Here is a 16,907-nt window from a genome sequence, read left to right on the forward strand (position 1 = left end):
ACCAACAGTCCACAACCCGAGAATATTTAGGTAACTGTCATAGAGGGCTAAAGAAACCAGAAAATATTCAGTTTGAGAAGCTGGAATTTTTAAAAAGTGACTTTTTTCTTTACAAAAATACTCAAAATGATAACTCCATTACCATAATAGTCGCAAATCGTTGCAGCCTTAATACTAAGTGCATCTTTGACATGACTCCTAGGATCTAATGTCTCAAATAAGGACGGAAATTTTGGTTGGAATTGATCCAGTCAACTTTATGATTTTACAATAATTATATCACAAATTATATAGACTATGTCTTTTTACTTGGTAATTTAACTACCTAAGCAAAGAATGAATCCACCCATCCAGACATTTGTTCATCTGTTCACCATCCATCCATCTACTCATCCATTCATCCAATCTGAACTGTACAGTGCAGTCGCTACTTGTGCAGCTGGGTGGCTATCGGCCCGCAGCTACGGCTAAAAGATTGGCGGTTTCAGTGGCGGGGCTTCATTAGTCTAGACAAGCACAATTCAATTAGATTTCAATTAGTCCAATGGTGGAGGTCAGAGACGCAGTGGGTTCCCCAGTAATTAATCCGCAGAGCCGAGCTGAGCTGAGCTAAACTGAGCTGAGGCAGGCATAGCGGGGACATCTAGATGGCTGGATGGGCACAACATACACAAACCCCTCTGGGTGTGTGTGTGTGTGGGAGTGGTGGGGGGCGGGATGGATAGGAAGGGGGGGTGTCTGCCAACAGATCCCCACTGACCTTGATTCACACCACACACACTCAGTAGGGGAGGGAGGGGGGGATAGATAGCGATCTGGCACACACAGATACACACATACACACAAGCCCATATAGCCATGAGCACACTGTAAAGCACAAAAATAAACACACACACACACACACACACAGGGCCTGCACTTGCGCATTTACACTTGGAGTACACACAAGCACACAACCCCACAGTGGGAGGAAGAGTAGGGATGGAGGGATAGATTGACGTGGGGAAAAAAGGTAGAAGAGAGATAGATACTCATCTGACAGAGAGAGGGATGGATGGATTGAGGAATGGAGGGAGTGATAGACTAGTCCTGACATTCTTACAGAGGAATGAAAGAACGAGCAGAGAGACGGATGATGAAAGAGCAGCATGGCTGCTGACTGAGAGAGATAGCCAGCCATTCATCCGTCTGACACCCAGGGGATAGGAAGAAGACGGAGAGACGGAGAGAGAGAAGGAGAGAGAGAGACAGGGAGAGAGTCATGCTGTCTTTGCTGTAGTCAACACAGCCTAGTCGCTCTACCCTGTGCACTGTCCATCGGTCTGTGGTAATGCTCCCACCATCTGCTACCATGAACACATGAACACACAGACACAAACTCATGCGGATGCACACAGACAAAGTGCTGCTGGCGGGTTACATCAGCAGCACTAAGTCACAGAACAAAGCCCATAGTCAGAGATCAGGATTATACAAGAGATCTGGGAGTGACAACCGTTAGTGTCAACATGGCGTCCTCTGTAGTGTGCTGATGAGACATTTGAATTTTCTTTCATCTACTTTATTGGACAAAAACTCCAAAAATGTTGTACTTTTGATATGCCAGTTGCACCTTTCTGAATGACTTTTGACGACCCCGAGAGCTATAAAACTTCTTATGAGCAGAGAGGAAATGAAAAATACAAAAAAATATGTGAGTTATAAGGTCCGCAGGCAAAAGGAGAAATATCTCCTGCCTGTGATGAGCTCTGCCTGTCAGGATGTAGGGAATAGTATGGAAAGCTGGAAATAAATTAGTTCATGCTTATTAGTAATAATAGGAGATTCAGGTAAGGGTAAAACTTAGGTGAGAGTAAAAATGAGCTGAAAAGTAATCAAAGTGGATGTATGTGCATCTTTCTTCAATGTTTACAAAGATGGAGGCATCAGCAAGTAATGCCGTATGTGCACCAGAACAAACATTTGTGGTTGGAGTACGAGTGTGTGTGTGTGTGTGTGTGTGTGTGTGTGTGTGTGTGTGTTTGGTCTCTCCTGTACTGTGACAGATGGTAGCCCAGACTGTTAGGGGTCCAATAGAGCATCACGGTGAGCCAAAAAAACAGCCTATCGCCTCCTGTGTTTTCATGTGTGTATATTTGTATACGTGTGTGTGTGTGTGTGTGTGTGTGTGTGTGTGTGTGTGTGCGTGTGTGTGTGTGTGTGTGTGTGTGTGTGTGTGTGTGTGTGTGTGTGTGTGTGTGTGTGTGTGTGTGTGTGTGTGTGTGAGCGCTCTGGCAGCCAGCAGAGGGGATCCTGAAACCCAAAACTGATCTGGTTAATCTAGGAGGTGGATGCGTAGGAGGGGGGAGGAAGGGAGGGAAGGGTCACTTGAGCACAATCACACACACACATACACACACGCACCATGTGGGACAGCAGTCAATCACAATTTGGACGAGCTGGCACGGGCAGGCAGAGAATTAGGAAGGATTAGAAGGATCTATGGGGGGGGGGGGGGGGGGGAGCCTGTTTCACAATATCACCTTTCAGGGCAGAGGTGGGACCTAGTGGCCATAACCATCACCTGTCTGTCAGGCTGTCATGAGTTTGAACGTATGGCCTGAATAAACAGTAAATGTGTGTAAAACATTTGTAAAGTCGATTTTCTGAAATTTTTACGTTTAATTCTGTGATGCTAGCGATTTTTTGTGTGTATGTGTGTGTTGATTGAAAAAGTATGAATTTTACACATTGTCATTTAGCAAATGTCACTAGTCCATGTTTTTGTGGGGGGCGAGGCAGAGGAGTCTCATGTCTATCCTGTAAGAATTACATTTTAATGCCTTTGTTCATCATCTGTAATGTAAAAAACACACAGTCAAACAAAAGTGTGTGCCCTGGTAAATCACTGAACAGCAGTAGTGGAGGCTGTACTGCCATTTGGTTCAGAAGTAGTTTATCTGAGCTGAGAGTGTCAGACCAGCAAACAGGAGTTAAGCTGCACTGCTTTGGTCTGACCACTGTTTCCATCACCTTTCCCTATTTCTGTTAGTTTGTTTTTGTAGATAGGTAAATTAGAGACAAGATTAAGTCTGTTAAGTGTATAGTCTGCCATACTGTTGTCCTGCAATGATACAGCTAAAAAAAATAGTTCAACAAACAAAACAAGACTGGTTTTGGAGGCTTAGGAGGGTAGCCCTAGACACAGTTGAAAATGTACCTTCAATTAGCATCTCCAAGTGACACTGCAATAATCTTGCAGTTTGCCTCCCCCCTGCAACTTACATCACTTACTTTAAGTTACGCTTCAACTTTCCTTCACATTCTGTATGTGGGTCAATGACGTATAAGGATTTAGAACAACTCAATTGTAGAATAATAAAAACAAGCATATCTAATGCAGTAGTTCAAACATTCAGAATGTTGTGTACCTGAAGATCCATATTATACATTTGAATTAAGTGATTTTAGTGGGTTTTTCAAGATTAATTGGCACTGGCCTTTAAAAAGAGTCATGTGGTGCGACCACGATTCATCTTGAAATAAATTAATTTAGTTAACATGCTTCACATCTTTTTTTACAAGTTTTTAGTAATATAAAGTGTTTGGAAACAAAGTATTTGCATTTTTTTTTTAAATCTTTGTAAATGATGATATTTTATTTATATAAGATATTTCAAGATGAATCATGGTCGCACCAAATGACTTTTTTTTCAGGCCAGTGCCAATTAATCTTGAAAAACCCACTAAAATCACTTTCAAATTGTAATATGAATTGTCAGGTACACAAAATTCTGAATGTTTGAACTACTGCATTAGATATGCTTGTTTTTATTATTTAAAATTGAGTTGTTGAAAATCCTTATACGTCATTGACCCATGTATGAATATTAGGTCAGCCTGGCTCGATCTGCCTCTGTCAGTCTCACTGACTGTCTATCCTCCATCACATGGAACTTTTCTGTTCAAGCAGCTGCCTATTTTTCCACCGCTGGCAGCGGCTGCATGATAGAGACAGCAACTGTGAAACAGATGCAGGTCTGGGAGTGATTGGGAAAGAAATGATTCTATCTGTCTGCTTGTCTTCTCTGTCTCTGTGTTTAGCCCCTGGCACACTCTACCGACACATAAGTATTCACACGGCATACGCAGGCATGCCTATGCATGGATGCATTCATTTGAGCAAAACACCCACAAACAAAACATTTTCTCTTTCTTGTGCCCTCTCTCCTATACTGCTACATCGCACCCCACCAGCAGCTTCTTCTCTCCTTTCATTCTTTACTTCTCCTTCTTATCCCCTTTGTTCTTGCTTTTTGCATGTGTCTCTCCAAGACAAGCAGAGGCACATTCAGATAGCACATGAAATAATAATCAGCCGGTGAAATATTTAGGAAAAAGGCACACGAATAGATGAGAAATACCAAGTGTGGCAGAGGAGTGTCAGTGCCCCTTGTGAACATGTCTCTGTGTGTGTGTGTGTGTGTGTGTGTGTGTGTGTGTGTGTGTGTGTGTGTGTGTATGTGTGTGTGTGTGTGTGTGTGTGTGTGTGTGTGTGTGTGTGTGTGTGTGTGTGTGTGTGTGTGTGTGTGTGTGTGTGTGTGTGTGTGTGTGTGTGTGTGTGTGTGTGTGTGTGTGTGTTTGTGTCTGCTGATGTGAGCAGCAACATACGCGACAGCTCAGTGCTTTGGTCTGAGTGTGAATAAATGACTGAAGGGCTGCAGTGAAATAGAGTAATGTAACTAACATATCAGCCAGCTTTTTATGATGCCCTCATATTTTTGCACTTTCTCTCTGTTTTGCCTGCACCTCCACATACCACTAAACGGTCTTGCTAACTCAGAGAGAGCCACACAGCCAGCTACCCAACAATAAAAGCTCATTTTGAGTTAGTGGCCCTCTCACTGTGCTGAGAGCCGCTGAACTTCTTTGCCACTCAGTCACTCTGCCAACTTGCCAGTCAGTCATTCAGTGTCCAGGCATTCAGTCTGACAGTCAATTAACAAGCCAACACTCAGTTGGTCATTCAGCTAGCCAACCAGCCAGTAAACTAAAAGAGTCAAACAATCAGCATGACCACTGGTTAACCAGTTAACAAGTCAGTCAGTCAGAGAGCTACTCAGTTAATACTGCAGCTCACCAGTTAGTTGCTAAACCAGTGGTGGATTACAAATCAGGGAAAGATTGGCAGCCAAAAAGAGTGTCTGGACTTCATCCAAGTCTCGCTCCGATTTCTTTTAATGACAAAGAGAAGAACAGAGATCACAGGATTTGAGGATAGAAAATGACCTGTTTTTTGTAATCAGAGAGCAGACTTAATCTGGGTGGATGCTGATGTCTGACTACAAGTTGATGGTTGGTTGTATGACTTTTTTGCTTGTTCTGTGGGTCGTCTGACTGCAGCTGTATTGTTTTTACTTGACTTTTTGCCTTTTTGTGGGGTTGCCTTTGAAATGCTGAATGCAATTAAATGTAAATAAGTTTAGGACAAAGGAAAGGAAGGAGGATTTCATCTGTGGGATACGATGGCAATCCACTGTGCTGTTTACTGTACGTGGCTTTCATTACAGAGAGTGTTGCAAAAAATCTCTATACATCAGCACATATATCAGCTAAGTAGTTGAGCATGTACTGCCACTGTGATGACAAAATGAAAACGCTCACAAATTCCATTTCATACACATTTTCACACAAACAAACATGTCAAAATCCAACTGTAAGACACACACACATACTCTCATTGAAGCTCTGCCCTCATTAATGGAGCATATGTGATTTCTGTGGCCACATATTTGGCATTAGTTTGTTTACTTGGCTATAAAAATAAAGTGTTACCCTACTCAGGGTGGGAGGAAAAGGAAACCCTCCCTATGCACACACAATCACTCACAATCTCTCTCACACTCTCTCTCTCTCTCTCTCACACACACACACACACACACACACACACACGATTATACATGTTGGTTGAAACATTTTTTCTAATAACTTCGTTATTACGACACACTTGCTTTTTCACTTCTCTGCCCCTCAACACACTCCACTCCTAACTTCTGACTACAATTCAACAGTTGCTTTATTGTCATTAAATATATTTCCAAAGTGACTGAATGGTGTTGATTCATGATGTAATAATAAAGATCAGACCTGATTTGATTTGCTATCAATACTGCTATTTTGAAATTTGCCAATGTTGCAAGTCAGAGACAACAATGCACATCTTCTGAGGCAAACCAAATCCAATGTTCCTTCTTGCTTTCTTTTTCACACATGCACCCACCATCTTTATCATACACTGGCAGAATAAACTCTCCTTGATCTTCCTCTTCTAAACTACAGCCACCACAGCTCCCAGGGCTGCAGTTAATGTGTAATATACACACATACTGTACATACAGAACACACAGCAGGCGACAATTTCAACTGTAGTCACACATGGTCAAACCTTTCTTGACTCTGGAGTTTTAATTAAACATATTGAGAGAAGAACAAAAACTTGCATGTGTGAGATATGTGCTTATGTTGACATGAATTTATATGTAAAATGATGCGATATACACGTGCGTGTGAGTACTGTGTGCATGCTAGAAGTTATAGACATCTTTCTCAAGCATGAAAATACACAGTAAATCCTCTTTCTCTCCCTTTCTCGCTCTCTCTCTCTTTCTCTCTGGGGTGTGGCAGCCAATCAAGGACTTGTACATTCACGGCAACAGTCGAGGTCGGACCAGGACATTATTTATTGTTATTGTTGTTGTCACAAAGTGCATACACACACACACACACAAACAACCGCTGCTCTCCTTTCCCCTTCCTCTTCCAGGGCCAAATACACACATACTTAAACAACTGCTTGCACACATACACACAAACGCTTTTACAGGAATACAAGGACAAATATAAACATGTTCGAGGTATACACACATATAAACATACCAAAACATAGATGGACTCACACACAGTCATTTTACACTTGCAAATGCACACATAGTAAGAAAGCCGCATGCAGCAACACCTCACACAGAAGATGTAAATGCACACGCACACACATTTATGTACAAACAAGGCAACACAAGCTGTTGCTGTTAATATAAAATGTATACACACAAAACATCAAGGGGGCACAGACACATAATAAGAAATTACACACATGGCAAATACACACATATAAAACAAAAACACACATGAACACACCTCACATATCCCCACACACACACACACACACACAGTTCTGATAACGTTTGCCACAAAAATCCAGTGGAACCAATTACAGCTCCACTCGCCTGACAAATCAGCCCTTGGTTTTTAACTCTTTCCTCCCAGTCAGTGAAGGAGAACAAAGTCTGACTTCTCTGATTAAAAAAAAAAAGCTGCTTGAGCCCCGGACGTGCATTTAATCTATTTAGACTGAAGAAACCTTCCTTATCACTTCCAAAGGGACACCGAGGGGGTTGAAGGGAAAAGCTCTGTCCTCTCTGACTGTCTGCAGCTGACAGGAAGTTAATCGTGATGTTTGACTGACACCAGCAAGGATACATCAAGCTTACTGACTGAACAGAGTCATGCGTGTTTACTGGGAAGTCAGATGTGTAGTCACTGAAGTAACAGATGTGTAGTTTCATGCTTGCAAGAGAATCACTGCAGAGATTTTATGTGACTGCTGACCATTTCCACACGGACACAAAGAATCTTCAAATGTGCTTTTTAATATATTACAGTACACAATTCATTACTGTACTTTTTCGTCACAGTTTAATTGCCATGTTGTCATGCTGTTGTCAAAGGGAAACTGCTGTATTTGGAGAAATCTCACTCTGGTGTAATCAATTAATGGCCTGACATTCAACAATGCCGGAGCAAGAGATTTTCAAAGAAAGTGAACTGTTTACCGTTTACTGTTTAATAAAGTTTGTTGTACCTTGAGAAGAAGTTGTGTGTTTGAGTGAGTGCAGTCTAAGATGTTATACTGTTGTGCTGCATGCATATGCCTGTGGTCGTCTGGTTGGAGGGGCTTAGGACAGAATGTGGAAAGGGGAGAGCTGCAGGAGGAGGGGTTTATTTTCCAAAATCTGGCAGGTTTTGTTTTGTTTTCCTTTTTAAAACACCACCTACCCCTGATTTAAAGCGGCAAATGGTTTAGTGTGCTTTAGAAAATTGGAAATAATGTTGAGCATACACTGTTGGTAGACTGAAGCATGCAAAACCACTGCAGTCCTTTAAGATATCATTTATTTCCAGGAGCTAAATTTAAACCCAACATGTCAACCAAAGTAAATAATCAAAGCTATTAAATACCTAATATGACTATTTCGGTGTAAATATGGGTAATTAAAGTACTTAAATAATGAACGGCTATGTAAGTGGTCAACAAGAAATTCATATTCCAGCTGTGTTTGGAAAAGCAGAGAGAGAGAAAAATCAAGATGAACTACATATTTTACGAGTAACCTTGTTCCGAATTTATGGGGACAAACAAACCCTCTAAAGTGTATGTACATATTCAAGCCCACACACACACACACACACACACACACACACACACACACACACACACACACACACACAGTCTGTAACCATAAACACACAAAAATAAAAAAGCAGGCAGGCACACACATGCATGCCACAGACGCACAAACACACACACACAACTGTTCTTTGCATCCTCACACCTCTCCACAGATCACATTTCATAGCAACACCAGAAATAAAGTTCCACTGGCAGATGGGGGGGTGGGTGGGGGGCTGCAGAGGAAGAAGGAGGAGAAACAGAAAAGACAGAGGGAGAAAAACAGAGGAGGGTTAGGGTTAGAGAAGGAGAGAGATAGAGCCTATCGATCGGTTGGAGTTGGCTCAATCTGGGATTGAACTTTATCACAAACGCAGAGCAGCGCAGCAGGAAGCTCTCTGATACGCCTCTGAAGGAGAGAACAGAGGAATGTTCACACTCTATTCTTCCTTCGCATCTCTCATTCATTTTCATTTCTCTTTCCACCCCCGGCCGTGTCTTTTTAAAGAATTCTTTCTCTCTCCTTTTATTCCCCTTTCTTGGCTCTTACATCTTTCATTTTCTTCCTTTGTTTTTCACTTGTCTCTGTTTCTCTCAGCGTTTTCTCTCTCCTTGTCTATTCCAGCGGCTGGCTTATTAGCATTCTCTCTGTACATATAATTGATTCCTCATGCCTTCCTCTTGTGAAAATGTCATTCATAATTCTGTGTGATAGCTGGCTGGCTGGCTAGTTGGCTGGCTGGCTGGCTGACTGAGTGGTTGGCTGGCTGGCTGACTGCAAGGCAAAGTGGCCACTGACCCATTTGTAGCAGATACAAAGAGACAGACAACCAAATCTGATTATAGTAACCGGACCAGGGGCCCCTGTGAAACGAAAGGCCTAAGCCAGACTGAGCCTAAGCTGTCATTCATCCTTCTGTGCTTTTTAGTCTATGTATTTAACCTTTATTTTACCCTGGCAGGTAAATTAACAGCAAATTCTCACTGCTGATGAAGGGTGAAACTGAAGGAGGGAAGGGACTTTAAGGAGGTATTAAAGGGGAAGCACTCACGACCTTTCTTGGTGGTAATGGAAATGAATTAAGTGGAATTTAACTATCAATTAAATGGTCTGTGTGTGTGTGCATGCAAGTGTTTGCTTAGCAACCGTAATGAGCAAATGGGCAGCTGACAGTCAGACAGACCAATTTACACACATGAGGGGACATGTTAACAGACAAATGTATTCTTAAACACATGCTGCCACACACACACAAACAGAGACTACTAAATAAAAATGGACACGTACATTTATACAAACAAACACACACACACACACACACACACACACACACACAAGCTGAGTAGCGCAGACTCAGTTCTGCCACCTACACAGCTAACCATCAACAAGATCTCAAAGGCACCTGGTTGCAGCTGACAGAGAGGGAGGTGTGTTTATGTGTGTGTACATATAACAGGGAATCTCTTAGCCCAAACAACCCCCTCCCCTCATGTCTCGCTCCTCATGTTACAGTACAGTCTCTATAACTAAACAAGAGAGGGACATAAGAGAGAGGCTGAAAAACACAGACACAAAACCAAGGAGAAGCCAACAAGCAGATGGACAAGAAGAAGTTAGATAAAGAAGAGGCACAGAGAAACGGGTAGCAAAAAGAAGACAGAGGCGGAAGACAGTAGAGATATAAAAAATGGACATAAAAGAGATTGGATAGAAAGATGGAGAGACAGACAGTCAAGGGAAGGAGACGTAAGGAGGTACTTACCGGATGCCTGCCCTGTGGGTACATGATCCCAGGAGAGGAGAGGCTGCCAGTCCGTTTGATGGCCAGGTTAGTCCCCTGGCCCTCCACTCCTCTGCCCTCCACCGGTTACACAGCCACACACACACACAAACCCACACACTCACTCACACACTCACTCTCTCTCAAACTCAGAAAGTCCAGTCCCTGCTCCTTAGCTGGGTTGAAGAAAGCAGTCTTTACTCTTCCAGAGTCTCTCTCCTTTGCTTCCAAGCTCTCCCTCGTTTTCTCTCTCTCCGTCTTCTGAGGCAAATTCCTGTTGACACACAACTGAAGAGCGCTCAATCCCTCGGTTCATTTATCCAACAATGTCATGATAAAACGGAGTGCCACACTTTCTGTTCTTCTTCTTTTCTCAGTGAGACCAAAGTCTTAGTTTCTCCTCTCTCTCTCTCCTCCACGTCTTCCACTCAGTGTGTCTCTCTCCCTTTTCCTCACCTTGTGATCAGTCAAGGTCCACACATAGTGACATGACACAGAGAATTGCATCCAGGCAGGCTCACCTCTTCTTCTTCTCCTCCTCCTCCTCCTCCTCTTCTCCTCGTGCCCCTTCACCCAGCCGTCCAATGGCGAAACATACACACACAAACACACTCAGATCCGTTCAGATAGTCTTCTCTGCTTTTTCCTTCTCTTCACCCTCTCTCTGACACACTGAAGCCTTTGCCTTGACTGCTGCCGCAGAAAAGAAGAAGAGGGATAAGAAGGAGGAGAAGAAGTAGAAGGAGGGAGGGGAGAAAAGAGAGGGAGAGAGAGAGAGAGAGAGAGAGTGAGAGCTTTGTTTTTAATCTAAATGTGGAAAAAAAAAAATGCGAGAGGAGAGCAGGAAAGAACAGCAGGTCAGTGGAGGATCCAGCGGGCTTTTCAGCAGCAAGTCCTAGACTGTAATATATTGTGCCTGTTGGCTTCAACACAAACACGACAGGCTGCTAAAGCTCCTCTTAAGGTGGAACTGAGTAGATAGAGACACCCAGTCGCACAGAGAGAAAGAGAAGCGAAGGGAGGAGAGAGAGGCAAAGAGAGAGATGGATGCCTTTTATATTGTGGTCAGACAGACAAAGCAATCAGTCATGCACAAAGACACAAGCTCAAACTGATATGAATCGAGATTATCTCACACACACGTACGCACACGCACGCACACACACACGCACGCACACACACACACACACACACACACACACAAATGCTCCGACACTCATACAAAAATTCATGACAGCTATCTGGACACACTTGTTATGCAGCACACACACAGACAGTAGCACATACACATTATAGTTACTCAAAGTGATACATTTATTACCCATTTTACACTTTGCATTAAAATGTGTCTTGGATGATTGGATAGCAATCCAATCATGCTCAATCACATATAAATCCAGGTGTAAACACACCCACGGTGCACTGAAGGATGCTACTGATCCAACTGCTCAAACCTCCCCAGGAAGTGGTCTGAGATGCACTGCATCCAGATGTTTGTCAAGTTTAAATGCTTCATCATGCCAAACCACATATGCCAACTCCTAACTCTGCAAAAACAGACATCCTCATCACCTGAAGAGCAACAGAAACATACTATCACTCCAAATTAATCATGTGAATGTCTAAAAGCCTACAGGACATATTCATACCACAAAATAGGAGAACAAAATGTTGATGTCTTTTGCATTCATAACAGTAAACTAATTCTATTTTAAACTACAGTCGGTGCGCGACTATCCCCGTGGCAAATGCACTGAATCAAAACACAGAAACAAATTAGATACACATGCCACAACTATTGACAAGTAATCTAGATGTGCTGAAGTAATGCTTTCTCAAATTTGACCTGAATACGACTCATATAAACCAGTGAAGAAATATCAGTTGCAGTTATCAGACTGTTGCCTTAATCTGGTTATAATCAAGAAGTCAGCATGCATGCTGCTTGATTTTCTATGCCTAAAGATATCATGATAAGACACGTTATGCATTCTCAGTTATACAATGTATGTGCTCTGTGGTCACGGTTGATCCATACCCCATTTGAATACAAGTCACATGTGCCAGGAAAACAAACCTGCACACACACATAGTTGCTACGTAGATTTATGATGACTAGATGATGTAGTCCGGTATTAAAGTGACTTGCCCAAGAACAAACGTGTGTATCAAACTATTTAATATGGTAGACACATTGTCATTCAACACACATCCCAAATGAGATATCTTTGAGAGTACTGATCTGATATGATTTAGTATTAATTAATCTTGTATCCTGTTCATAAACAATTTCATATTTGTTGTTCTGTCTGTTGTTGGGTGGTCTATTGTGGGGGGGAAACTGTGACACACAGGAATTGACTTATTTAACTTTCTCATAGAAGCAACAATGGATTAAACTGAAGAACTGCGTCGAAAGGAAAATATCAACAGTACACCTACAGAAACTCAAACTTTATCAATGTTAATTCAAAAGGGAAAGGGATATTAGAGCAGGGGCCACACATTGTGAAGGGATATCCGTGCAGAAACACCACAGCGACAACCACTTACCACCAAAGATGTCATCAAAATCAATAAGTCAAGTATCTAGAGGATTACCACTGCAACACCCCACAAATATCCTGCTACAGTACACAAAGATAAAAATGTCCGCCTGCCTACTTTTGACTGTTGGCTCCTCTGCACATGTTATTTACAGGACTGCCCAGAATGGACCTGGACCAACTAAGATCTGGTATTTAAAGCCTTTCTATGTACGGCGCACCAGTCTGGCCCAGCCATCTATTGGCGCTGTTTATAATGAGTTTATCCGGGGCAGCTCTGCTTTGAACTTGATCAAACAGCCATTAATCCAACACTGTTGAATCAGACACAGTCAGTCTTGGCATGCGTGGAAGGTTTCCAGTAAGACAGAAACTGCATTTGATAACAAGCGGGTTAGCCAGTGGGCAGCCCCAAAGCCTCAATTAAGGTCACATACAGACATCCTATTATCCAATGCAGTCTTTTACCAAAGACTTTATGTAGATCTTTTTGAGGAAATCGCATGCTACCTTATATTAATCTCCATTAAAATTCATCACTAAGTTTGTTTGAATGTTTGATACGCTGAACTTCGAATTTGTGCTATTCTGACAGAGGAATTTGTTTAAGTGGTTTAAGGTTTGTTTGTATATTAGAGGAGAAGGGTGTAGGTGAGTAGTTGTGGTTCATTTGGTATGCGAGTCTTTATAATATGTATGTAGAGAAATAAAAATCATACTGTATCATCTTGTTTGTGCAGTGACAACAGTGATGAAGGCCTTTTAACAAGTTCATTTCAGAGTAACTGTTGGCTTTTTCAATGGTTTATTATAATCTGTTAATTACATTTTGTAATTTGTAAGGTGATTCATTTTAAATGATGAATAAAAATGAAACGGGTAATAAAACTAATACTAATATTTATCAATTAATAGTTGTACTTCATCATTCAGACTTTACATGATGAACAAATTAAACTGATTTGCAAAATGTCTAATACATTTTACTCTCTGAATTCTGTTTACTAATCAGTCTTTCTAATTCTCTCACAGTTCATTTGTTTGTGCTTTGCTGGTTTTAGATTCGGTTTGTTTAATTTGACACCTTTGTTTAATTTGAAGTAAAATGATGTAACTTAACGCTAACCCTCCTTTTAACATTTTAAAACACTCCTCAGAGTCCTGGATACTCTCCGAAATGTACATGGGGTGTGGATGTTGTGACATTGGGTTTCTGTGTCTGCTGTGAATAGAGTCTGCATTTATATTACTGCGTGGTGTAATTGGGGCTTTGCTTGGCCTGGTAAAGGCTTTTTTCATAGCAGACATTTTGATTTGTCATAGCAGGAAAAGCACAGGAGTAATAATAACATTAATGATGACTGTGCTCTATTCAAATGTCCTAGTAAGTCATGACAGTGTAACAGTGAGCCAGCATGCACCATAGCAGCTAAATGGAATTCAGCCATCATTAATTTTATTGCTTTTTCTACTGTGATATGTCAAAATATTCACTGATGTTATAACTCTTCTCTACTTGTGCTACTGTTATAGTATGTTTTAACACATCATAGATAAAAGTTTGTAGAAAAGTAAACAAACTAAACTTTGCATATGTTTGTAATTTCCTTCATGTGGCATTGATCCATTCAGTCAAGTCATCAAATTATGTCTTTCAAGGAACAGATTAAAGAGAATATTGGAAAATGAAGGAAAAGAAATGCATGTTTCCATAACTTGAGCTTTGCAGCATTAACAGAGTGTCTAAATGTTCAAAAAGTAGTAGTGAGAATCATGTCTAGGGTCAGTAGCCAACAGCTGCCCTTGTGCAAAAACAGAGTCACCATCAGGCCAAAATGTTCACATGTAAACATCCATTAATCCATAATTGAAACCATTCAGACTGCGACCAGGTCGTGATGAGCTTTAAGAAAGCATCTTTCTCTGCTTTCTGTGACTCTTTCCTGCTCTTCCCAACAGGCTTAATTCAAAGTCTTTCTTTCACCCTTTCTCTCACACATGCACAGACACTCACCATCATTCAATTGTGCCCCCCACCACCACCTTTCCCCATGTAGCCCTTGTACTAATCAACATTATCTAATTGTCTAGAAAGTATTATGCAGGTAATTATTCCCCTGACTCCTCACACTGGGTTTCAGAGAGACAGATGGGCAGGCATACAAACACAGAGACATGCATGCAGGCAGACAGACATCACAACAGCCCAAATCTAAGTTGTATTTGCCACCAGCACTGCATAATACGGCCTTGATCTATAGCATGTGTTTCCACAGCATCAACATATGTGGTGAAGGGGTTTGTCAATTTGCACCTGCCCAAATTAACAATATAAATGCAACTTATTTCCGTCACTTCAGGAAAAACTGACTTCACATCACTTGATCTGGTCAATAGGGCCTGACTGTAACTGCAATTTTTTTTTTTGCAATGATCGCTCAAATGTGGTTATCAAACTCTTGTGACAAAGATTATGGAACAGAGGCATGATATGTTATAGTGTAACAATACACTTCATTGTATAAAATGACAACAGTGCTCTGAAACACTAAACTTCACTGGGAATTTAAAAATCATAATTAACTATAAATTAAAAAAAATGTATGTATATATTAAGCTTAAGAAAAAGGATTATCTATACGTAAAATGCTGCCTATATAACTTTAAAAAAGAAAAAGAAAATATCAGCGCATATCGGACAACCTATAAACCAATACTGGTATATTTGCAATAGGCCAATATCTACCAATAATATTGGCTGACTGATATCTGTCAGGCTCTATAAGTCAACCAATTTCATTTTCATCAACAGCAATAAGGTGAATCAACACTATACAACATTTAAGATATATTACAAACTTTGAGAACACAGAGGGCTGCATGGTTTCCTGCTACAATACGATAAAACACATTGTTAGAGTACATTTGCCTTCCTTTTATCAGCCCCATAAAGAAAAAGAATCACTGATTTATTGTGTTTCAAACTGTGAAAATATAAACAAACAATACAGAAATATTGAACCTACTTTTATCCCTAAATGCTGAAAATTGGCAAATTGTATTTTAACCATATGGAAAGTGGTGTGGAGTGTGTTTTGACTGACCTTGGTCCTGGTAATACACAAGGAAGTAATACACAAGCAGGGGATCCACAGAGGAAAGTCAGCACCTTCAGAATCATGGTCAGCATGTAAAAACATGGAGCAGAATCAGCTGTTAGCACAGGCACAGTAAAGACATGAGCTCTGTTAAGAAAGCCTTAAATAGCACCACCACATAATAATAGCTGTCTGCAAAAAATATAGAAACAATAGACACAGTGAAAGGCTCTAAAATATTGGCAGAATAATTTGTGGCTGGTTAAGTAATATGTAGGCTAAATAATCCCAAATTATCGTCATTAGGTTATTGTCCATAAATGACAAGAACCAGGATTATATTTGAGCAACATTTTAGGTTTGATTACATGTTAGGTTTGAGGAATGATTACATTCAAAAAGTCTATAGAAGCAGAACGATTAAACTATTTTATTCCCATTAAATTTAGGAGAGCGCTAACCGGAAGTTAGCCTCTCAGTCGGCAGGAGTCTCCCATAAAGCTTGGCGCTAGTATTCATCCAGCCAGCGCGGGAATGTTCAACCATAACCAGATTAAAAACTTCAAAATACTGTGAAATACAGAAAGATGTACCTGCTGATAGGCCTAATGGGCTTAATCTGCATTGTGTGAAGTATTTTGGCAAGGATTTGAATGTAAGGGCCATTCATTTACATGTAAATGTTTCACACAGCAGGTTTACGTTTGCCAGCCCATGTTCAAGAGTTGACAAACTTAAGCAGAATGTCACTTTATGTAAACCTGACTAACACTGTTGTGAAAACAATCTTCTTTCCTAGCTTCTTGAGTTTAGCCAATTTACAGGAGACAGAGAGCTTTAAACTGGATAACCGACGAATAACAACAACACAAACAGATAAAGACACCCAAACATCTTTTTTTTGTTTACATGAACTTGAACCTTACAACCACAAAATTTACGGTCGTCGCAGACTATGTGACTGACATTATGACGACCAGGTCACCTGTCAGTTAGG

At 41.0% G+C, this 16,907-nt stretch overlaps 1 protein-coding gene across 1 annotated transcript in view; it reads right to left on the reverse strand.

The window, feature by feature from the left end:
- tle2b (TLE family member 2, transcriptional corepressor b) overlaps positions 1-10,272 on the reverse strand; it is a 79,104-nt gene extending 68,832 nt beyond the window's left edge. The window contains 1 exon segment of the mRNA XM_062424921.1: positions 10,249-10,272. Within this exon segment, the coding sequence (XP_062280905.1) occupies positions 10,249-10,272 (24 nt within the window).
- Between the last annotated feature and the right edge of the window lie 6,635 nt (positions 10,273-16,907).

The sequence above is a fragment of the Scomber scombrus genome, chromosome 8 (assembly GCF_963691925.1).
Source record: "Scomber scombrus chromosome 8, fScoSco1.1, whole genome shotgun sequence".
Taxonomy (NCBI): Eukaryota; Metazoa; Chordata; class Actinopteri; order Scombriformes; family Scombridae; genus Scomber; species Scomber scombrus.